Source organism: Armigeres subalbatus, chromosome 2, assembly GCF_024139115.2.
Source record: "Armigeres subalbatus isolate Guangzhou_Male chromosome 2, GZ_Asu_2, whole genome shotgun sequence".
Taxonomy (NCBI): Eukaryota; Metazoa; Arthropoda; class Insecta; order Diptera; family Culicidae; genus Armigeres; species Armigeres subalbatus.
Genome location: NC_085140.1, coordinates 36,482,399 through 36,508,314, shown reverse-complemented (window position 1 = coordinate 36,508,314; position 25,916 = coordinate 36,482,399). Strand labels below are relative to the sequence as shown.

Genomic DNA, 25,916 nt, shown 5'->3' with positions numbered 1-25,916 from the left:
AAGACGTTTTATAGATAAAAACTAAATACGTATTTGTCCACTCAGAATGGGATTATGCAGTAACCGTTAATATGAAAATTTGTATAACATTAAGTTTTGAAAACAGCTTTATGATTTTGTTCGGCGGCGCAGCCAAAATTTTTGATAATACACTACCGTACGGGACAGTATGGTTTAAGTCTAAATTTCTTTCGAAATTCCGCGGAATTCCGTTAAGTTTCGTTAAAAGCTAATTTTTTCTAGCGAAATTTTTGTGATTTTACGAAACGAAACGAAATCAAGAAATCAGATTTCGCCACGCTCAAATTCCGCGAAATTCCGCGGAATTTCGTTTCGAACCACCTGAAACGAAATTTTTCGAAATACCGCATATGCTTAACAACAGCTACGATCGAAGAAGTACAAACATTCGAGCACATCGCATACCATGACAATCAAAACAATTTCTACACCAAGAAGGCAAATGTTCGGATCGTCGATGACTTAACGTACACATGCAGGATAACGATCACCCGGACAGATTGTCATTCCAGATCGTTCGAGTACAGGATGGATACCTTATAACCGGACAACATGAAAAACTTGGAGCTTCTAATTTATCTAAAACTTTGACTTTATGTAAACGAATGGTTTTGTTGTAAGATTCAGAAATGTATAATTTCTGGGTGGGTGAGGATGTTTGAGAGTGAGACGAAGGGATTTAATGACTCATGTTACCTAATTGCTCAGCCCCATATTACCCGAACATCCCCACAGAGAGGCAAACACTCTCACCTAAAATCAGCTTTATTATTAGCTCATTAAATTAATCGATACTTGAGAGTAATAGGCAAGCTCAAACCAGTGCGCAGGAAGCCACGATAGGGTCCAAACACACTAAGGACAAGCGCATTTAAATGTCCATTGTTCTGTTTTAATTGTTAAACAACTGTAATAAATGTAAATAGTTCTAAATAAATGATTGTAGTGTTAATGTAAATCATGTTGTTGTGAACCTAAATATACTATGTGGAAAGCGTAAATCTTGTTAATTGTGAAGAAGTAAGAACATTCTAAGAGACAAGAAAGGAGCAAAGGGAAATGGCCATGCAGGGAAATCAGTTCGTTTGGTATTTTTCCAAAGACATGTTGGGCCTAGAACAACGATCACTGTCGAAGGTATTAGGCCAAGGCCCCAATCATAATGGTCCTTCGAGCCGGATTTGAACCAGCGACCTATGGATATTAATTACTCGGATATATGTCCAGCCTTCGCTAGGCTTCGCGGATAATCTTCACAGCCACTATTTTGTTTCCATATCACTACTGCACTGATACCGACGACGCGACGGAGAGGAATCATAACAAACTGCTGCTATCGCTGCGATAATTCATCACGAACAGCAGTATAGCAGCCTACCTGCGTCGTTGGAAACCATCAGCCGGCCTGCCGCTGTGCGACGTTCGTTCGTTTCGATCAGCTGTTTGCTGTGTATGTTCATTGCGCTGTTCAACTACCGGCGGCATCCAAGCGATCATCCTCAAGACGCCAACGAATTCCTATTGGATTTGCGTTTTCCCATCCACATTCACATCATCATCACCATCAGCAAAACCTCATCTCGTTCGAGTGTCGATGTATGGTACAGCATCACTGGTCATCAATCAACTTTATTAGTTGTCCAGGTTAGTGAAATAGAACACTTATCGCACTATAGTATATGACCAGTCGATGCTAGACGTTTTTGGATATTACATTTGCTATTTTTCATCCTCTTTTGAACACGGATGATGCATGATTGATGTTCTATACGCATTGGCTGATCGATTATTAATTCAAATTTTGTGGGACGTGTTAATGAGGCCGACCGAAGCATTCTTGCACGTTCTACGCATTGAGGAGGAACAGTTGTGATTACCGTGAATAGCCGGCACACTGTCTATTGGAATACCAGTATTGAAAACTGGTCTGTCAGGTCAGTTTAAGACAGTATATGCCTTGTCGAGGCGTGGGCTTTTGTGTTTACTACATAACAAATTTTTCCTCCACACGAATCCTGGTGCTGGCAAGCTATTGAATGAGACACGTAGGCAACGTAGTAAATCAACCATTGATCGGAAACTGTACACACCTGTAGAGGGGAATTATATTCATTTTGTGAAGGTCAGTAGCTCTACAGTGTATGTCTAGCCGAAGCTAGGCACAAATACCGATTACTACAACTGTTCTATTCTAATCGTTTCCTGGAATACACCTGTTACACGATGCCGCCGAAGACGACTACGACGAAGAAGGAGCAATCCCTGCGATCGTTGCAGACTCGACTCAACTCATATCTGTATATGTTTGAGGACATTCTCAAGTTTTCTCAGTCCATGAATGAGCAAACCACAGCAATTCAGGTGTCGATTAGGGTTGATAAATTGGAGGAGTTATGGGAAACGATTAGTGAGGCTATAGTGGAGGTAGAATCGCATGATGATTACAGTGAAGAAGAAGAAGAATGTGGTAAAATTAGGGCATCGTTTGTGCAGCGGTATTTTTCGGTCAAGACGTCATTGATGGAGAAGGCTAAGGAGCTGGAAGATGCCACATTGAACCAGTCGCGTGTTTTGGATGCATCGCAGTCGCAGCCTACGTTGGAACATGTTCGCCTTCCACAAATCCAGCTACAAACCTTCAGTGGCAATATCGACGAGTGGCTGAGTTTCCGGGATTTGTACACCTCATTAATCCACTGGAAGGCCGATCTTCCGGACGTCGAGAAATTCTATTACCTGAAGGGATGTCTCACAGGTGAAGCCAAGGCTCTCATAGATCCGCTGTCCATCACTAAAGCGAACTACCAGGTGGCGTGGGACACATTGTCAAAACGGTACAACGACAGCAATCTGCTTAGGCGTCGGCAAGTCCATGCTTTGTCTAAGCTACCCGTGTTGACTAAGGAGTCAGCTTCGGAGCTTCAGTCCTTGCTGGAAGGCTTTGAACGGATCGTCCAAAACTTGGATCAGCTTGTTCAACCCCAGGACTACAAAGATTTGTTGTTGCTGGACATCCTAGGTTCCCGCCTAGACCCGGTCACACGTCGAGGATGGGAAGAGTATTCGGCTTCAAAGGAACAAGATTCCATCAAGGATCTGACGGAGTTTCTTCAAAAACGGGTTCGTGTATTAGGTTTGCTACCTTCCAAACCTGCTGATCTCAAGGGAGAATCGGTTAGTCTGTCCAGGAAAAGGTTTGTAGTCCCACGAACAAGTCATAGTGCGGTTCAAGCATCTAGTGGTCGATGTGTGGCTTGTTCAGAACAACATCCGCTGTACCAATGTCCAACATTCCAGCGTCTCTCGGTGTCGGGTCGAGACAAACTCCTTCGCAATCACTCGCTGTGCCGTAACTGCTTCCGTCGTGGACATCAAGCTTCCGAGTGCTCCTCTCACTTCGTTTGCAAAAAATGCAAGGCGAAGCACCATACTATGGTATGTTTCCGGTCGGACAAGGGTGATGGAGCAAAAGGTGGCTCATCACAGACACCAACACAAGCTAAATCGAATACCACAAGTACTTCACAGCGAAATTGCATCCCAAGTACCTCTGCAGCTTCAGATTCGGTGTCATCCAATACGGCACTCCAACGTTCGTCGTCAGTACTGTTAGCGACAGCAGTGGTTTTGGTGGAAGATGATACAGGTATCAGTTTTCCAGCACGGGCCTTGTTGGACTCTGGGTCCGAATGTAATTTCATGACGGAGAAGTTGTGCCAACGTTTGAACATCCAACGGAGGCGTTCGGATGTAGCCGTCCTTGGTATAGGACAATCCAATACGCGGATTAAACACAAGGCTGTAGCGACAATCAAATCACGAGTTTCCGGATTTTCTCGTGAAATGGAATTCCTCATTCTGCCGAAGGTTACGGCAGATTTACCAACGACGAATATTCAAGGGGAATGCTGGAAGATTCCACGAGGCGTGCAGTTGGCAGATCCAGCATTTTTTAATTCCAAGGCGGTGGATTTGATCCTTGGAATCCAACATTTCTTCACGTTCTTCAAGGCCGGCAATGAAATGGATCTTGGGAACGGTCTACCCATGTTAACGGAGTCAGTATTTGGCTGGGTGGTGTCCGGTCTGGTGAATGCTGATCCGAATGATCCGAATCCGAAATTTTCCTGTAACATGGCAGTTACTGGTGGTTTAGAGGAAATTCTATCTCGCTTTTGGACTTGCGAAGAAGTTGAGTCTCCCAACAATTATTCTCCCATGGAAGCGAAGTGCGAGGCGCACTATAGTGGCACGGTCAAACGAGGAAAGGATGGGCGGTATACAGTTTCTCTACCAAAGGATGATACCGTTGTGCCAAAAATAGGCGAATCAAGGGATATTGCCTTCCGACGTCTTCAAGGGATAGAAAGACGATTGTTTCGAGAACCGCAGTTACGAGAGCAATACGAGCGGTTCATGGGGGAGTATTTGGAGCTAGGGCACATGCACAGAGTGGATGTGTCAACCGACAAGGCAAGTAGGTGTTATTTACCTCATCATCCTGTTGTTAAGGAGAGCAGCACGACCACCAAGGTCCGGGTGGTTTTCGATGCGTCTTGTAACACAAGTACAGGCGTATCACTGAACGATGCATTGCTGGCAGGGCCAGTGATCCAAGAAGATTTGCGTTCCATAATCCTACGGGCGCGAATCAAACAAATCCTCATGGTGGCAGACGTGGAAAAAATGTTCCGTCAAATCTGGATAAACCAGAAGGACCTCCCGTTGCAGAACATACTATGGCGAAAGGATTTCGGCATGGAGGCCGAAACGTATGAACTTCGTACAGTAACGTACGGGACAAAACCGGCACCATATCTGGCAACAAGAACCTTGAAGCAGTTAGCGTTGGACGAACAGCAGAGTTTCCCGATGGCGGCAAGGGCGGTCATGGAAGACGTCTACATGGACGACGTTTTAACAGGAGAGGATAAGGCTGAGGTGGCGAAACAATTGCGAATGCAGCTCGACAGTATGATGGAGAGTGGCGGATTCCATCTGAGGAAATGGGCCTCCAATTCAACAGTAGTGTTGGAAGGAATTCCTGAACAAAATCTTGCGTTAGCGAAAGAGGATGGACTGCAACTTGATCCAGATCCGGCCGTAAAGACGTTAGGGTTATACTGGTTCCCCACAAGTGACGTTTTCAAGTTCCAGTTCAAGGTCGTGAGAGTTGACCCGAAGGAAAAGTTAACAAAGCGGAAACTTTTGTCGATGATCGCTACGCTGTTCGATCCCCTAGGCTTGATAGGTGCAGTTATTGTGATGGCGAAAATATACATGCAACGTCTGTGGTGCTGGACAGATGAAGAGGGAAGAAAACTAGACTGGGACCAAGCAGTAGGAGCCCGTGAATGTGAAGAATGGATGGAGCTTTACCGGCAAATACCACTTTTGAATGAAATCAGTATTCAACGATGCGTTGTGATACCAGGCGCAACAAGTATTCAACTACACTTCTTTTCGGACGCGTCCAAGGCGGCCTACGGAACATGTGCTTATGTCCGAAGCATAGACAATTCAAGAAGATGCAACGTTGCCTTGCTTACTTCAAAATCTAAGGTTGCTCCACTGAAATCGCAGTCAATTCCACGATTGGAGCTTTGTGGAGCATTATTAGCGGCACAGCTGAAAGAAAAGGTGTTCTGTTCTCTGAAAATAGAAGCGGAAACATTCTTCTGGGTGGATTCGACATGTGTGCTACAATGGTTAAAGGCAATACCGGCTACATGGAACACTTTCGTAGCGAACCGCGTGGCAAAAATACAACAAGCGGCGGAGAATTGTGCATGGAACCATGTTCAAGGCATAGATAATCCTGCAGACCTGATCTCGAGAGGATTGCTACCGCAACAAATTCATGGAAACCAGCTGTGGTGGGAGGGACCCTCTTGGCTGAAGCTGGAACAGGAATGCTGGCCAATCCAAGTTACAGAGAACTATAAGGATGAAGCAGAAGAAGAGATACGAAGATCTGTTGCGCACTGCGCAGCGCCGGAAAGAGAAAATTTTGGAAGATGGTACGTGGCGAAGTTTTCATCGTTTACCGACATGGTTCGTCGTACAGCATATCTGTTGCGATTTATAGCAAGGCTTAGGAACCCAATACGAAGTCCGGATGATCCGACATACCTTACAGCAGAAGAGGTGAAAAAGCGGAAATAGCTGTCATACGATGCGTGCAACGTGAGGAGTTCGAGCAAGAGTGGTCGTTATTATCAAAAATGGAATCGGTAGGAAGGAGCTCACCGCTTCGTTGGTTTAATCCACAGTTGTTGAACGATAACGTGATTCGGGTCGGTGGAAGGTTAGAACATTCACAGGAAGCGGATGCAACTATACACCCCTTTGTATTACCGGCAAGGCATCCGCTGACTAAGTTAGTATTTCAGCATTATCATCACAAACTGTTGCACGCAGGCCCTCAACTGCTCCTAGCAACGGTTAGGCAACGTTACTGGCCATTAGGAGGCAGGAATGTAGCGCGTAAGGTTGTGCATGAGTGCTTACGCTGCTTCCGGACAAAACCAAACCCAGTTGAGCAGTTTATGGGTGAACTGCCAGCAGCGCGTGTTACAGTAGCTCGACCCTTCTCGAAGACGGGTGTTGACTACTTCGGACCTGTCTACTTCCGACCAGGTCCACGCAGAACCGCAGTGAAAGCGTATGTAGCGCTGTTCGTTTGTATGTGCACGAAGGCAGTTCATCTAGAGCTGGTGACTGACCTTAGCACAGACCGTTTCCTGCAGGCATTTAGAAGATTTATTGCGAGGCGAGGACGATGTACGGATGTGTACTCCGACAACGGGACCAATTTTGTTGGAGCTCGGAACCAACTAAAGAAGCTCTTCGAGCTTCTACGCAGCGAAGATCACCGGAAGCGGATAATGAAGGATTGTTCAGAGGATGGTATAAATTGGCATTTTATTCCGCCCAAAGCCCCACATTTTGGAGGCCTTTGGGAAGCGGCCGTTCGTTCGGCGAAGCTACACCTACTGAAGGTCTTAGGAGAAGTCGTCGTTTCTTACGAAGATTTGTGCACGCTTTTAGCTCAGGTGGAGTCGTGTCTAAATTCTAGGCCACTGACTCCCATGTCAGATGACCCAACGGACCTGGAAGCACTAACTCCCGGTCATTTTCTTATTGGAGCACCATTACACCAGATTCCAGATCCAGATTATTCTGAGGTTCCTATGAACCGGTTGGAGAAGCACCAACTAATCCAACAAAAACTGCAGCTGTTCTGGAAACGATGGAGAACGGAATATCTTTCCCAGATGCAAGGAAGGGTTAAGCGGTGGAAGCCTGCTGTTCCTATAACCGTAGGAAAACTCGTCGTCGTCAGGGAAGACAACATGCCTCCATTACAGTGGAAATTGGGACGGATTCAGGAGGCTCATCCGGGGGCCGACGGCGTAGTTAGGGTTGTAACACTGAAAACCGCGTCCGGTTTGGCCAAGCGCGCAGTTGAGAAACTTTGCATTTTGCCCCCATCGTGCCAACCATCCGAGAAGGAGGCGTAGTTAAGGATTCGATTGTCAAGCCAATCTGTGTTCGTAGAGGATTTTTTTCTTTTCAGAAATTCTGTAATTTCAGGGTGGGGGAGAATGTTTGTACTACACCCAGCTTTTACCATTCGCAATCCCCTCGATGATGGTCAACTAGAGAAAGAGTGACGAGTAGTGTAGAAGTATCTCAAATTGCACTGATTGAATAGAAATCACCCCTATTGTAGAATAGAATTAGCCATTACGATAGCCGGTCAGGGACCGATAATTTGTAATAATATTAATAAGTTAATAAATGTTGTAATGTGTAGTGTAAATCTTAGAAATAAAGTGTTAGAATGTCTAGTGTAAAGTAAATAAAAGTGTTGTCGTGAAATAAACTCTGGTGTCGTATTGTGTAAATAAAAATCCAAGCTTTCAACCCCCATCCGATTGGAAGAACACCAAGGAAATCACATACAGTCCACTCGATACCCACCCGCAGAGGGAGAACCATTCCGAGGTTCAACAGCGTGTATGGCTTTCGGCCAATGCCGACGAACTTTTGGTAAAACTTGGGGTCTTAAACCTAAATATATCAAATGGATTTACACAACAGTTGTACGACCAATTTTGGCTTATGGATGTCTTGTGTGGTGGCAAAAGGGTGAAGTGAGGACAATTCAGTCTAAATTAGGCCATCTTCAAAGGATGTGCCTAATGGCAATGACTGGTGCGTTTTCTTCGACTCCTACGGCTGCTCTCTAGGTTCTTCTCGACGTTGTCCCATTACACATACATCTCAAACAAGAAGCACTTTCTTGTACTTACCGATTATGGGTTCTCGGTTTCTTGGAAAAGAATCCTGTAAACCGCAGTTCTACACACACTTCGTTGTTACAACTCATGGTTGATTGGGACAGAACAGTCCTTGCTCCAAGTGATCTCACACTCGCTAGTAGTTTTCCTTATAGGACATTTTCAACACAATTCCCCTCGCGGGATGAGTGGACATCTGGCTATTTGGAGAGAAGTATGTCGGACAGCATTGTTTGTTATACTGACGGCTCCCTCTTCGAAGGTAGAGCGGGTGCAGGTGTCTACTCGCGTGAGCTAAGATTGGAACAGTCACACTCACTGGGTAGACACTGCACTGTCTTTCAAGCGGAAATATTTGCCATTATGTGTGGAGTGCAATCTGCACTTCAGAAACACATAATGGGCAAAGTAATATACTTCTGTTCAGATAGTCAAGCAGCTATCAAAGCCCTCGCTTCGGCCAACTCAAGGTCGAAGTTAGTAATCGCATGTCGAACTCAAATAGAGGAGCTGAATTCAGTTAATACATTGCACCTTATATGGGTACCTGGCCATTCGTCCATAGCTGGAAACGAATTGGCTGATGAGTTAGCTCGCACTGGAGCATCACAAGACTTTTTTGGTCCTGAGCCAGCTATTCCAATATCTAAGTGTTGGGTGAAGCGTTTGATTAGCTCTTGGGCTTCCACTCAGCACAAACGGTATTGGAGTAGTTTGGATTCATGTCGACAAACAAAATTGTATATCCGAGAGCCATCTCCGGTAGTAGCTAACTATTTAGCTAATCTGTCTAAACAGAATTGCAGTGTCTTAGTCAAGGCCTTGACAGGTCACTGCCGACTCAACTATCACATGGCAAATATTCAACGTGTTGAATCCTTTGTCTGTGATGGTTGTGAATCCGATTATGGAACTTCTTATCATCTGATATGTAACTGCCCAGTTTATGCGCAACTGCGTTTCCAAATATTTGGTAAACACTTACTAAGTGAAATTGACTACAGAAACCTGAACCTTCAAAGCATTCTGTTGATCATAACCCGTTGTGGTAAGGAGCTATGAGCTTTAGTACGTGTTGTATACGTTGTATGCCCTCTTCAAGGGTACCTTTCCTCAACTTCCCATTTTTCTCCCATCCATATTCCTTTCCTTTTTGTTCACTTCCTTTTCCGTCAGGTGCGTGATGAGAAAGGCTGTGAAGGCGATGGCACAAATCTCCCGAATTGAGGTGAACGTGCCCCTGGAGCCGACGTTCTGATACCTGATGGCCAAAATACTTTTTCTCATAAAAAAGCGCGTAAAAAAGTCTCGCTTACTTTTTTTGTACTTACCCTTGACCTATTTCTTCGCAACAGGTTGCATTTGACGCAGTATTCTGCCCCATTGTTTCCTATTGAAAATTGGCCGGAACAGACAATGGGCTTGGAAGTTATGGCCAAAATACTTTTTCTCATAAAAAAAGCGCGAACAAAAAAGTCGCTCACTTTTTTTGTACTTACCCTTGACCGATTGACCACCGTAGATATGTTCTGTCAAATACATACGAATAGTGAAATATGCGTATAGTGTCGCCATTGTTTTGATACGGTGAGTGCAAAATGAGTTACCTTGATTGATTCATTAATCAAAGAAATCGAAGCATTCAATCGCCTTGCGCCTTCAAAGGTTAATCAATTAATCAAGTTATCATATCCAGGGGCCTGAAGAGAAGGCTAATACGCCTACCCACCATTCATTCAGAATGGCGTACAATGTTTTGCCTTTCTCGTATACTAAGTATACGTAAAGGCTATATGTTCACTCCAAAAACAAACTTTTTACAGAAGGCTCGGAGACCCATAGTGTTATATACCGATCGACTCAGCTCGACGAATTGAGGTGATGTCTGTGTGTGCGTGTGTGTGTATGTGTTTTTTTTTCTTCCTAAACAATGGAGGGGGAATCTGCTCAACGGACATCCTGGGTTGACCAGGAAGTGCGGGGTTAGGGGCCACCTCCAATGAGGGAGGCAGGACTGCATCCCCGACCAGCTAAACCGTTTCCATTGCCGCCAAGCCCATCGTCCCTTCGGTACAACCAGAAAGTAATGCTTCAAAGGGGGGCCAGTGCATAACGCACCCTCGAGGTTAGCTGCGTGTACTTGTGTGTGTATGTGTGTGTGTGTGTGTGTGTGTGTGTGTGTGTGTGTGTGTGTGTGTGTGTGTGTGTGTGTGTGTGTGTGTGTGTGTGTGTGTGTGTGTGTGTGTGTGTGTGTGTGTGTGTGTGTGTGTGTGTGTGTGTGTGTGTGTGTGTGTGTGTGTGTGTGTGTGTGTATGTGTGTGCGCAAAATAATCTCACTCATTTTTCAGGCACTTATCCCTAACCGATTTGCTCGCAACAAGTTGCATTCGACGCGGAAACTTGTCCCATTATTTCGTATTGAAAATTGGCCCAATCGGTCTATGGGCTTCGGAATTATGGCCAAAAAATATGTTTTTATAAAAAAAAATCTCACTCACTTTTTAGGCACTTACTCTTAGCTGATTTACTCGCAACAAGTTTCATTCGACGTAGAATCTTGTCCAATTGTTTCGTATTGAAAATGGGTTTCGAAGTTATGGCCAAAATTCATTTGTTTGCTTAAGAAACAAATTCAAAATTCTCACTCATTTTTCAGGCACATGCTGTCAAACTTCCATACCAAATTTACGGTCCGATACTCATTGATAATCGAGCGTAAAAAATGAATATCCACCGGGGTTGAAATGAATATTTTGAATTGCCGTTGATTTGTACCGATAAATGATGTTTATACTAAACAGATGCATATATTTAAGGAATCTGACTTCAAAATGTTGAATCCATGCACCGCAGTATGAAATGATATTCATATTTTGAAAATTCAAATTGAATATCAATGTGCCAAGCTGAAGATTCATTTTGACACCGCACAAAATAACGCTGACACGGAGAGTCAACGCTTGCTGCTGTTCGTGTAAATGCTGTCCTATTCATTCGCACATTCAAATTCGGGAAGGACTAGCAACTTGTTTGGGTGTTGGATGTCAGCTGTTTGAGTGTAGTTGAAATGACTTTTTCTGTCCCTGCTCCTCAAGGAAGCTACCGGGGAATTGTAGGAATTCTGGTTGAAATTCTTAAGGACTATTGGGAGTGATTTTCTGAATTTTCTTTCTTTTCTATGCAGAACCGAAGAAACTTTAATTGAAACTCCTGGGGAATTTGGAGACGACATTTTTGGAGGATTTTCCCGGTGAACTTTTGGTTGAGACTTTCTTAAGTTTTCCATGTTGGACTCTTGAAGGACTAGGGTGGAGCTCCTAGAGGTTTTGCAGGACCAATTTCTCCTTTATCGTATACTAAGTGATCATTCCAAAACCAAACTTTTGATAGAGACCCATAGTGTTATATACCAATCGACACGTCAGTTATGTGTGTATATGTACTCGCAACATCGACGTTTTGTCCCTTCGACCTTGTGTCCTTTCGACCTTTTGTCTCTTCAACTTTTTGTCCGTCGACCTTTTGTCTTTCACCTCCTGACCCAAAGCAAATGACGGGCATATAAAAGCTTTCAATCAAAACTTAACTGAGGAAATGCAAATAGAATAATAAGTTGAAAAGCCGACCATGTTTTAGTTGGAATGATGAGTCATAGAAGAAGAAGAAAAAGAAGTAGAAGAAAAAGAGGCAGAAGAAGTAAAAGCAGAATAAGAATAATAAGAAATCTACTAAATATACTTCTTCTTCTTATTAGCATTACATCCCCACACTGGGACAGAGCCGCCTCACAGCTTAGTGTTCATTAAGCACTTCCACAGTTATTAACGGCGAGGTTTCTAAGCCAAGTTACCATTTTTGCATTCGTATATCATGAGGCTAGCACGATGATACTTTTATGCCCAGGGAAGTCGAGACAATTTCCAATCCGAAAATTGCCTAGACCGGCACCGGGAATCGAACCCAGCCATCCTCAGCGTGGTCTTGCATTGTAGGAAGAGGAAGAGGGCCCCACTAAATATACTAATATACTAAATAAAAGCTTTCTGTAGGTTCAAAACTTATGGCCAAAATTATTTTCATAATGCACAAGGTAGGCACCATCACCGCTAGGTGGATTAATCAAAGTTTTCAGGCAGGAACTGCTGAATACACATTAAAATAATTTTTATTTATTCGTTCCGTGTGTAGTGTAATAATGAAAAAAAAAACTTTTCAAATTAGCAATTAAGAAACCGGTTTACCAAACCGTTCAAGATATCCTGCACATTATATTTGACCAATGCCCCACATAGATAGTCACGTTGTATAGCTCCGTCTTGATAGAAGCTAATCAGATTGCTAACAATGCTGACTTCTGAGTTGATGTAGTTTAGCTCCTTGTAAATTTCCGTGAAGTACTGAAACATTTGATAAACAGTTATCCAAAAAATAGCGTAAACATACATAGAAAAATAAAAATGACTTTACCTCATTGATGCAGTTGGTAGAAAAGGACGCACAGATGTTCAGTTGCTTGGTCAAGGAACTGAAGTCGCTTCTAGCCAAATTTAAGATCTCCAGTACCGGGTTCACAACCGTTGGGATTGTATCTACATAAGTCTGGAGACACGAACTCCCGAATTTGGTCAACTGATTGGGTAGATTGACGGCGTCCGTGAATATTTTCGACGTACAGGATCCTGCATCTCTTTGAGTGACCAACATGCCGTAGTACTGCAGTAGCTGGTCCACGGTCTGCTGCAGTTCGTTGTCCAGCACATACACGTCATAACCAGCACTGGATTCGAACTGTTGTTGGGCGTAGTAGAACTGCTGCCCGAACCATTCCAAGTTGTACATAACGTTCGCCAAACCGGGTTGCGTTGCACCGTAGGTATCGTTCAACGTTTGGTAGGTGGAGTTGACGAGCGTTTCCAGCTTTGCGATTGTTGGCGTAATCTGGTTGACGGCCTTGTTCAGATTTTTGTAGAAGGCGGTCATAACGGGTGAGATGCTTTTAAAGCCTGACGACATTGTAATCAAGCCTTGTGCACCAACGTTGATGCCCTCCAAGTTTGCGAAGACTCCTGCGCACAGGCAGCCCAGCGCACAAGCAATTGCTAGCCAATAATTCATCGTTGAGCCTATTGATCTGCAGCTGAACACTTACCGGGAACTGATGTCGAATGGGTGTAATTTGGAGAGTATTTATAGTGGGTATGATATCAAAGGACAATGAAAACCTTTTATTTATCAGGTGTATTAGATGTGTATAGAAGATGATGGAATTTGAGTGACGTAAGTTTGGCATATAAAAATATTTGGTTCAGATGAAGGACGTCAAGTACATCATTAATACTTGGGTTGGGGATTTTTGTTATTATCGTGCAAAATTAATTGAAAGGTATTAAAATAAATTCCATTTAGTTACGTAATTAGAGGAAGAATGTTACATATAAACTAGAGATGGTCGGATTTCACATTTTGTAAACCCGAACCCGATCCGAACCCGATTTAGAAATTCCTTTTAAAGCCGGATCCGACCCGAACCCGGAATGAAAAATCTTATCAAACTCGAACCCGACCCGTACCCGACAATTTTTGCAATCTTAAACCCGAGCTGGACCGGAACTAGATATTTTAGATATTTTATATTTCTCTTTACACCCAATAGTGTATAGGTCCAATCAACGAACAAGCCTTAAAATGATCAGAAGCAAATAAAACAATATTTAATACTTTATTTCTCGACCTCGTACCCGACCCAGACCCGACATTTTATCATTTAACAAACCCGTACCAAACCCGAACCCGACATTGTTCTAATAAACAATCTAAACCCGTACCTAACCCGAAACCCGACCATCTCTAATATAAACGCTCCATATTCTGGGATTTTAAGAGGCATTTTAAGAGATCGAAGTGACATTTAAAAACCTCAAACATTCTTTTATTAGTTGCACTCAGTGAATAAATTCTATTTGACTGTCAACAATTGTGAAACATAGAAGAGCAGATTTTTTGTCAACTGTGTAGGACAATTCTGGGAACAGCAATAGCCCTTTCGTCGTTTCGTCAGCATTACCCAAGGCCAGTGCTATAGTTGTAAAATCATAAATAAAAATAGTAACTAGCACGGCACGGCAAATGCTGGGTAAAGCGTACCATTGGTACTTCGCGTACCTGAAGGAATAAAATAGACCTCATCTCGCGGTCCTTAGCCTCTTACCCAGCAACTCCTATCCCTACCTCCCCGTGGTGCTGGGCGGGATACGAGCAACCTTAGGGAAGATCGGGTAACCAATTCCGGTGAAGACTATGGTCGTATGCTGACAGGGAAGGAGGGGTTTGCTCCTCTCCGGAGGTGCAAATCTTACTGAGCGTCTGTTCTCCATGTCGGGATCGGCTCACAACAGCGTCTGTTCTCCATGTTAGGGGCGGCTGATCATCGTTCGACTCGAGGACTCTGAGTGAAACTGTGCATCATGGTCCACCGGGAATAAGGAGGAATGGTCCTCCGGAAATTTAGGGGGTTTGGTGTCAGGCCCTGAAAGCCAGCCTTTGAAAAAAACATACGCAACGAACAATCAACAAGAAAGTACGGACTGGAACCATCGGCGAAGACCACTGCGACGAAAAGGGACTAGCGATTGGAAACTCGGTTCGTGGAACTGCGAATCTCTCAACTTCATCGGGAGCACACGCATACTCGCCGATGAGCTCAAGGACCGTGGATTCGGCATCGTAGCGCTGCAGGAGGTTTGTTGGAAGGGATCAATGGTGCAAACGTTTAGAGGAAATCATACCATCTACCAGAGCTGCGGCAACACACACGAGCTGGGAACAGCTTTCATAGTGATGGGCGATATGCAAAGGCGCGTGATCGGGTGGTGGCCGATCAATGAAAGAATCTACAGGTTGAGGATCAAAGGCGGGTTCTTCAACTTCAGCATAATCAACGTCCATAGCCCACACTCCGGAAGCACTGATGATGGTAAGGACGCATTCTACGCGCAGCTGGAACGTGAGTACGACAGCTGCTCAAGCCACTACGTCAAAATCATCATAGGAGATTTGAACGCTCAGGTTGGCCAAGAGGAGTTTAGACCGATTATTGGGAAGTTTAGCGCTCACCGGCTGACGAACGAAAACGGCCTACGACTAATTGATTTCGCCGCCTCCAAGAATATGGCCTTTCGCAGCAGCTATTTCCAACACAGCCTTCCGTATCGGTACACCTGGAGATCACCTGTAGGCAGAATCACAAATCGACGCTCCGATTGATGGGCGGCACTTCTCTGACATTCTCGACGTCAGGGCACATCGTGGCGCTAACATCGACGCTGACCACTATCTGGTGATGATTAAACAGCGCCTAAAACTATCCGTCATCAACAATGTTCGGTACCGACGACCGCCGCGATACGACCTAGAGCGACTGAAGCAACCTGATGTCGCTACTGCATACGCGCAGCATCTTGAGGCAGCGTTGCAGGAAGCGGTGAGCTCGATGGGGCCCTCTTGAGGACTGCTGAAATACAGTTAAAGCAGCCATTAACGACGCAGCGGAGAACAACGTCGGGTCCCATACAATCAGAATGCATGCATAATAGAATTGTTTTTCTGTTATGCGATGCCTATGCACACAAATTTCATCGCTTACCAGTCGCGAAAACGCTTTTTGCGTACAAAAGTGGAGGCGATATATGTGTATTTCTTATCCGACGTTGAACGGCAGTGTATGCGATATGCACGATTTTTATGCGAGTTTGTTCGTTATACATTGCGATGTAGTTTGTGATAACAAATTCTGTTTGACAGATAATCCGATTTCGTTTGAGTTTGTTTGCAGGAATATGCGATGTCAACATATGAAGCTGGAATAAACTCACAAAATGGCCTACTGTGCGGGAAAGTTTATAAATAAACTGATGAGCTTCGCACCACAATGCGATTTTGATGAAATTTGGATCGGTAAACGATTTTAATCGTACATTCTTATGCGATGTGTGGTTACCTGGGGTATGTCGACGGAACGATTGGTTCGACGAAGAGTGAAGACAGATTCTGGAGGAGATGAACGCAGCGCGGGCGGACGCGCTTCAGCAAGGTCCCGGCAGAACGTGGAACGTTATAGACGGAAGCGGAGACAGCAGACTCGCCTTTTTCAGGAAAAAACGCCGCCTGGAAGAGCGGAGTGCGAGGAGATGGAACAAAAGGTTCGTGCCGCAAGCCGAAATGTGCAAGGATAACGATGGGATCATCTTGACGGACGAACGTGTGGTGATCGAAAGCAGCACTACAAAGAACATTTAAATGGCGCTGAGAGTACTGGCAATAAAAATCAAGGTAGCGGAGGAGATGACTACGTCAGCTCAGCGGACGATGGAAACCAACCAGCCAACCAGAATTCGACCTTGAGGGAAGTTAAGGATGCCATCCAACAGCTAAAGACCAAAAAGGCAGCTGGTAAGGGTGGTATCAAAGCTGAGCTCATCAAGATGGCCCCGGAAAAGCTGGCCACTTGCCTACACAAACTGGTAGTCAGAATCTGAGAAACTGAACAGCTACCGGAGGAGTGGAGGGAAGGGATCATATGCCCCATCTACAAGAAAGGCGACTAGCTGGAGTGTAAGAACTTTCGAGCGATCATCTTCCGACGTCTGTCACCATTAGTGAATGAGTTCGTGGGTAGTTATCAAGCCGGCTTCGTTGACGGCCGCTTGGCAACGGACCAGATCTTTACTGTACGGCAAATTCTTCAAAAATGCCGTGAATACCAGGTCCTAACGCACCATCTGTTCCCTGGTAGCTTACCAGACTGATCAAAGCAACGGTGGATGGTGTGCAAAACGGTGTGAAGATTCCGGGTGAACACTCCGGTTCGTTCGAATCGCACCGGGGACTAAGACAAGGTGATGGACTTTCGTGCCTGTTGTTCAACATTGCGCTAGAAGGAGAGCAGGGTGTAACAGGCGGGGTACGATTTTCAACAGATCCAGTCAATTTATTTGATTCGCGGATGACATGGACATTGTCGACCGAATATTTGTAAAGGTGGCAGAACACACCCGCCTGAAACGTGAAGCAACAAAATTTGGACTTGTGGTGAATGCGTCGAAGACAAAGTACATGCTTGTGGGCGGAACCGATCGCGACAGGGCCCGCCTGGGAAGCAGTGTTACGATAGACGGGGATACCTTCGAGGTGGTCGATGAATTCGACTATCTTCGATGCTCACTAACGGCTGATAATAATGTTAGTCGTGAAAAAAGAAGGCGCATCATCTGTGGAAGTCGGGCCTACTACGGGTTTCAGAAGAAACTGCGGTCGAAAAAGATTCACCCACGCATTGTGTTTATTAATTCATATTATTCATGTACATCATCATTCAGAGTTCCATATAAATTCTGATATACACCCAGGTTTTTTTTACGCGGTTGGAATTCATTAATTTCTCGGTCAACCTGAATTTTCACAGCTTTTAAAATACCCCCTGAATTTTCTTTGATTTTTTGTGAATTTTTTCGTGGGATTAACTCATTGTTTTATTGACGCTGAGGGTTTTAAACGACTAAAACCAAACCGTGTAAAAAAACCTGGGTGTAAACAAAAAATTCCTTTGCGCAACCCCTAAATCACCTCTGAAATGCCTTAAATTTTGCCAGGACTCCTAAATCATCAAAAAGAAGTTAATAGACATATGGGAGTTGGAATTTTCGAACATTTTTGAAATGTGAACCGCCCTAATGCACATCTTAGAAAAATCGATTCCCTGATCTTGACTAACCGCACTAGAAAGTTTTTACTTGTCATAGTCATAGGACGATTCGACACCTCTAGGTAGATTCACTTCAGCATTTGCGTTTTTAATGACAAAAAAATGTTTTCAGTTGGCTGCAGAAAAACCTAAATTCAAAGTTGTTTATCCTACCAGCGATCGAAGGAACTTTCCGTTAACAAAATGCGTCATACAGCTGGTTATCACTACAATGGTTTCATTGAAAATATCGCTATCAACATTTGTATAAAAGCCTTCAGCTATTCTAACTCAGTCATTAGTTTTACAACCGCTAGCCCCTGGTTTTATCCAACAATACTAGCATCAATCATGAATTTTCTTATCACACTAGTGAGCGCCATCTGTCTGGTAAGTGGAATTCACGGGCAAGACATTCCGACAACCGTAGCGAACGCCATCAGTGTTTCCAGCGCCAACCTTGACATAGCTATCCAAGCGGTTAACAACACAATCAACTTGGCCGATCAGACCATACTAACAGCGTGGAATCAATTCGGACAATCTATGGTGGACCTTTACAATTCATACTACAATCGCTTATCGAACTATACTACTGTCGATCTTAGTGTCTTCGCCACCGCTATCAGCAGTATTCAAAACACCATTAGCTACACTCCTGTGCCAATTCAGGATTACCCTATCAGTCAGCTATTCTCTAGCGTCAAATCGAGCGCTCAACAAGCCGCCGATATTCTGTCCTCGGCTGCCGCCTCCATCAACACGGCTGTATGTGGATCCTGTACAGCCAAGAAGCTAGACAACTGTAAGAACAAGTTCGGTGCTCGGCTAGGCGTTAGCCCAATTACTATCGATCGCGTGACCGATTGTGTCTCTGCTGAACAGACCCGTTTCACCAACATCGGGTCGAACGTTGCTGCGCAATATAACAATGTCCTTACCAGTGCTACAAACTACCTTGCCGTGCTGAACGTTTGCGATACTCCGGCAGCCGAAGTTCTGAACAACCCAGCCCCTGGCCAAAGGATTTCTACGCAATGCCTGTCGGATGTGAGACAATAATATCCATTTATCATTGACTTAAATCCACTAATTTTGGATCATTCTCCCCACAACAGTTCCTCCAGAATGTTAATAGCTTGACGATTGGCGTTTTTGTAGCGGACAGTATGCGAAATTATCAGACAGAATTGGTCACCTATCGGATGGAGCGTTGTTCCAAGCTCGTTGGATTGGACATTCAGGACCGCACCACCAAGGTTCTAGACGACTTCTCCAACTGCTTGGGCTAAATCGAATTAGTGTCCCGAATATTGGGAAAAATAAATGTGGTCGTGAACAATTCGAGAAAAAAGGTAGAACATATGAATTCAAAGATTATTTTTTAATATTAGGTTCAATTAGTTATTTAAAATTATATTTTATGTGTTATTTTATCTACCTGATCCTTTATTCAATTGTTAGTTATGTGTCTTCCTCATTTATTTGCCAATTATTCAATACATGCTTTCATGTATACCCTTTTAGAGTACGTGTTCCGCATTTGGTTGACACCATCATCCTTATATGCTGTGATATATATGTTTTATATTTTAATTATCACATTTTAATTGCCTACTTTTTCTTCAATGGCTCTACATTCCAACTGGAACTTGTTCAGCTTTTCAACTTAGTATTCTATTAGCATTTCCTCAGTTACTAATTGAAAGGTTTTCTATACCCAGCAGTATGTATCTTTTGTGGCAAGTATAATGGATACACTATGTTCAGGGAGTCGAGACTGTTTTCAATCCAACATCCGAGAATCGAACTCGTCATCTCCGAATTGGCAATCCTTCGTATTTGCTCGCAAGGCTACTGGAGGCCCCACTGACAGTTAAAATTTTTCCACTGGTTGAAACCTTGTAGGAATTATTTTTTTTTAAATTAAACTAAATCTAATTCATACTAAGGGTACACGGAGCTGAACGTAACAATAGAAGATTGTAACGATTTTTTTTATCATCAATTGAAAACTATTTTATTGAACGTATGTATAAGTGTTTCTATATGTAATGTAGTAATGCAGCAGCTAGTCCATAGTGATGGCACAGCATCCGATTTCGGGTATTGTTAGCTCGATACAAAGAATATGAGTAGATCTTCCATCGTAGGTATTTTAAACTAACAATTTTCAATTTTTTATGTACTAAAATATTACATTCAGATACTCAAATTTTTATATTTATGTTACAAAAATATGTCGATTTTTTTAAAAATTTAGTCCACAAAATTTCGAAATAAATAGTGAAATGGAACCCAATTTCAATCATCTTTGAGACGCATTGATGATTTTTCGGCGGAAAAGTTTTGTTTTATTTTTTAAAATTAAAATGTTTACTCAAGTGCATAGTATGCATCGGCCAAAATTTTGGGTTCACTCTCCTGATATGCGATTTAATTTATTAAAACCGAATACATATTGTCTGAAGTACAGTTCTTGATGTTTGGTTTGGAAACTCACTTTCTTTAATCAATATTTTGCCTGATTTTTAACTGAAAAAAAGGGCGAAACCAAACTTTTGGCACTTGATGCACTTGAGTATACATTTTGATTTTTAAAGATAAAACAAAATTCTTCCGCCGATAAATCATCAGTGGCCCTCAAAAGTGATTAAATTTGGGTTCCATTTCAAATTTTATTTCGATATTTCGTGGGCTCAATTTCGAGAAAAATAAACATATTTCTACAACACAAATGAAAGAAAAATGTGTATCTTAAGGTAATATTTTAGTACACAAAAAAATGAAAATTTTTAGTTTTAAATATCTACGATGCAAGATCTACTATTTTTTTTTGTATTGATCTAACAATACCCGAAATCGGATGTAAGTATGTATGTATGTATGTAGTTAGCCACCATCCTTGCTTGAGTCTTGCTCTGCATGCGGTTCCACTTAACAGCAAGATCAAATTTCAATACCATTTTGAATTCAACATAATGCTGTATGAAGGGCCAAAAATGGGGGTGGTGGACCTGTAAGCAGAGACACTTACACGAAACCCACGGGAAACTGAGAATCTCCTTCCAGCTGAATGATCCAACAAATTGAATAATGAAATTTGCAATACTTGTCAAGCTTTCCACGGAATGGTTTGTTTGAAGAAGGGCGCGTCAACTGGTTAACAGCTATTGGAGATAAAAGTAATAGACGCGAACGACTAATACTTTCCTTCCTTGACTCCGATTGGCTACCACTTCATTGTCCCGTTGTAACTTCATTGATGCCCTGATGCACCCTCCCAACCCCATTATATATATATTCAGTATTCACAGTCAAATCAGTAACATAGGAAGTTATATAGAATATATGGAATAGTTATATGGCAGATAATACTGGAAAGCTACTTTTTTTTTTTTATGAAGGTTTACTGGCGGGACTCTGAATAGAGTAGAAACCTCTGCACCAGGCCTTTGATGATACCGTTGCATAATTCCGTTCGAAGCAGTTTGCCAGCCGTACACGGAACATGTCGTCCAAGAAGACGCTGTTGCAACTGAATCAGAGGGAATTACGTTCATAGATAGTCAGAGAGGTCTCATGTTAACTAACATCGTAATCGTTTAAAGTCATTTTTGTCTTTTTCTTGTCATAGTCACATTATTTAGCCAGTTTTTATGCTATTTAGACGTCTATTGTCATTGTACGCGTTCAAAATCAATCGAATGCTTCTTAGAAACTGAGACGGAAGTTTTTTTTTTATCGAATATAAGAAAGTGTTCAATTCCCGATTTATAAACAATGACAAGCTAATAACTTTTGAAGCAGTTTTCCAGCCGTACAAGGATCATGTCGTCCATTAAGACACTGTTGAACTGGCTCAAAAGACATTATATTTACAACTTTAATAGATATTCTCTCCCATTATCTCATTCTATAGATTGATGTGTACGATGTCATTTTTGTCTTTATGGTCAGAAGGTATGAAGTATGGGATCCTCGAATTACTTTGTTTACCTAAGTTATTGGTTCTTCATGGTTTTCGTTCTGTGTCAATACTATCAAACACAATGTAAATTATGTCTTGTAAAAAGTGGAAACTGTTCGTGCATTTTGTCTATTTTATTGTTATTCCTTTGTCAAGGTAGTCCAAGACTATTATTATGTTCTAAGAAGTAGCTTAATCGTTTCTAAACTGTCAATATCTATAATGTACTAATGATCAGCTATGAGTCAGCTATAGGATTCACTTTTCGGTGGCAAAGTAAAGCTTCATCACGCCTATTTCCTACTATTAGTAAAAATTATCGAGAATGAAGCCGTCATAAGATTGTTCTTATACCATTATTATAATGTGTGGTATTTTTTATTATAGCTCTTCGAAGTGAGACATAACAAAATAAGACTGGCACCACGATCCTAGTTTTTAAAAAACTTCTACTCAGTGAATCCAGTAGTAATTTCCCTACGAATGTCTTGAATACATTGTGTATCAATAAATGCCTAGCTAGCTAAGTATAAGCGTGGCTACGACTCATCGTCACAGGGAACGCATCAGAAAAGTATTGCCGAAAAGAAGAGAACTCACATCATTATCACTGATGAAAAAGGCCTCTGCCTGACTGCACTACCATTCAAGGCTCGAAGACACGATGTCCGCTGGATTACATGCATATGCCGTAAATTGATGCGTCAATGCCAGATATGTAACGCGGCACCAAACAAAAATAGTCAACATGTGATACCACCACGACAGGATATGTCTTTGGTTGCCATATCAGTGCTATTGGCGTAAGCCGACCCACCGCGGCAAGGTAACATATCCGAGGGGAAGGAATACTGGAAAGCTACTGATAACAATAACTAAAATGAACATATAATGAAAATATTCAGACAATTTCCGGGGATATTCCTTCTGTAATCGCTGTAATCTAAACATGGTAACTTGTAGCATGATTTACTTTCTTAACTGTCCGTCGACCGTTTTCAATATTGTGAAGATTATGAACATTAATTATTGATGACTGATGACCTCTTCTTGGCTGAAAATTGTAGATGATTATGTATGTGACAAAATAATATCATATGTTGAGAGGTGAATATTTATTATTAAATGATGAATTAGCGATTATTCATTCTAATACTTTGTAGTTGCTTGATGTGTGTTTTCATATATGATGAATGTCAGCCTGGATGATGATTAACGGAAAAATATTTTTTTATATATAAAATCAAAATTCATCTAATGAAATCGGGGTTATTAGTACAATAGCGTTTTTTTTACAACTCAACATTATCAAATTTGTGTGCGAATAAGTCATATTTATTAGCAAACAGTCATACTTCATTGAATTCTTTTGTTACATGACCAATGGATAAATGTACATGATTCTAAAATCAGAAGCAGTAACCCTTTGCGTCCTATCCTCCAATTTCGGCTATAATCATTGATTCATTGTGAATAGAGATATAAGTTGCACCATAAAGCGGCAAAGCTTTAATCATATAGGGCAACTGAAAAGACAAACATTGACTTATACATATTAAACAGGTGAAAACATTTCTGGAAAGAAATTTAAAAAAATCTTTTGTTGTGTATGTAGGCACCATCCCTGTTAAAGTATTATTCTACATACGGGTCCTCCCAAAAGTACACTCAAATTAAATTATCATTTTGTTTTAAATGTACTGCTATAAAATGGGCCGGAATGGGGATGCTGGAAGTTATTTCCTTTTTACAAAATAAATGTTAAATGTATCATAACATTGAATGTTGAACAAATGAACAAATAACAAAACGGTGAAAAAATACATATGCGTATATGCATTTTGTCGATGATAACACGATGAGTATAATGCAGGTACATAATATGAAAGAAATAATAATGAAGTTTTATATTATCAATAAAAATATGTGTAGAAATAGGATATAGTATAACAAATAGAGCCTTGAAGAAAATTGCATTAAAAATGCTGGTATCATATCATGATCTATGAATGTGGTTGTTATGGTATTTTATGGTTCCCTTTAAAATATATATATATAAAAAGCCACTGTGTGGATTGATTTTTGAAGATCTGTAATAATCTTGACGTTTTTAATTTAGTGAAGCATTTGGAAAACACTTAGTTTCACTTACTTAATACTGGATACATAGTTTGTTAGAAGTTGCACTAAGTATATTAACTATCCCTTTTCAATTTACAAACATTGGAACCTATTTGTTGTCATTCATACTCTTTTCCCGAGCATGTCTGGTGCTGTAATATTTTATAAAACTCGTGAAGTATAATTCTATTAGTGAAATATAAAAGTTGTAAATTTAAATGTATATTGAAGGGGACAAAATTAATAGAGTTATCAAGAGACAATATTCAACATAGATTTAAACTAATGAAAAATTTGAGAGTGTTTAGTATGTGAAATAGCTGCAACACTTGTTGAGCAAATCCTTCATATGATGTAATGATTTTTTTTCCTAATCTTTAAAATAAGAGTTATGTGAAAGGAAGCATAGCAATACACTGTATAAAATTACATATAATTAAATTTGGTAATCAAGTAAAGTGTATTCAAAATATCCGAAACGTTTTACATTCATGATAGATTTGCATGCATAATTATCTGAACTTGTTTGCTGCTTACCTTGTTTAAACGCCTGTGAAGCGCAGCCGTAGGTCCACCGTATACATACCAAATGTAGAAACTCTTGAATCCGATCGATATATCAATTTCTTGTGTACATTGCCTGCTCCAAATTACGATCAGCTCCCAAATGTTAACGGGTCCAGCAAATCCATCACGTACCATGCCTTCGTTTCCATCCAGTTACAGTCCCTTCTTCCAGTCAGAAGGCTTACTAGAAAGTGCGTACGATTTTCAAACCGGATATGATGAATCCCATTCTTATTCTGATCCGTAGCTAATTGTCAAGGCCAAAACAACCAAGTTCGCGTGAAAAAATATGCGCAGAATACTAAGCCGAAAGTATGTCTCATCGGCGAAATCGCAGAAATTGAAAAATTGCTGTCAGAGCAAAAAAAATACACCCTTCCACGAATGTTGTCTACTACGATCTGAATACCCGAAATCGGATGTAAGAAGCAGAAAATACGGCCAAATACTTTTGCCTATATTTTTCGAGGGTGAACCCAAACTTTTGGCTGGTAGTGTACATGCATCGCAAGCACAGACACCAAAATCAAGCAACTTGCGGATTTCGATCTAATCCTCAGTTTGAACAAGATTTCACGCAGGGCGGACGAAGCAAAACGGTCGCAGCGGAGCGTAAGCAGCGAAGTGGACACAGCAGCACGAAGACACTGGTAATATTTTCAACGGAAAACCATCGGTGATCGGTGATCGTCGGCGTGTTGCTGCAGATCATTCAATCTCAACGAACCAGCATTTTATATAAAGAAAGACTTGATTACAAAAATGTTGCGATTCCTCTTACGATGTTAGAAATTTATTCCAAATAGTGGCGTCAGTTAGTTATTGGAAAGGCGTATTGGGGAAAAAATGGCTCTTCTCAGGACCAGCATTTTCTGAAAAGAAAGGGTTAATAGTGAAAATGGACTGTTTCGGAAACATCGGAGTTTGGCATTTGGCGGAGCGCAACTTTCTGTCGTCGCCAAGTGATTAATTTTGCACTTTGAAGAAAATTCTCGGATCTACCTTTTCTTGATAAGAAAATTATTTTGAGCTTTTTAGTGGAATGTTTTCATCTGTCATAAGACGAGTTTAAACAATCCCATTGAATTCCACCACTTAATTGTATCCTGACAGATACGTATTTCGACCTCAACAGTAAGGCCGTCTTCAGTGTCTCGTACTTGACTCGACTTGAAGAAAATGATCGTAGCTT

The 25,916-nt window shown here is 41.9% G+C and overlaps 2 protein-coding genes across 2 annotated transcripts in view; both read left to right on the top strand.

Moving 5' to 3' along the window:
* The window catches only part of LOC134214252 (uncharacterized), a 31,735-nt gene extending 12,305 nt beyond the window's left edge, over positions 1–19,430 (top strand). The window contains exons 2-3 of the mRNA XM_062693660.1: positions 18,440–19,116; positions 19,185–19,430. Coding sequence (XP_062549644.1) covers positions 18,440–19,116; positions 19,185–19,358 — 851 coding nt within the window. The 3' untranslated portion in view covers positions 19,359–19,430. The remainder of the gene's footprint in view (positions 1–18,439; positions 19,117–19,184) is intronic.
* Positions 1–25,916, top strand: part of LOC134208922 (uncharacterized) — a 46,505-nt gene that overhangs the window by 12,333 nt on the left and 8,256 nt on the right. The gene's annotated exons all lie outside the window — the stretch shown is intronic.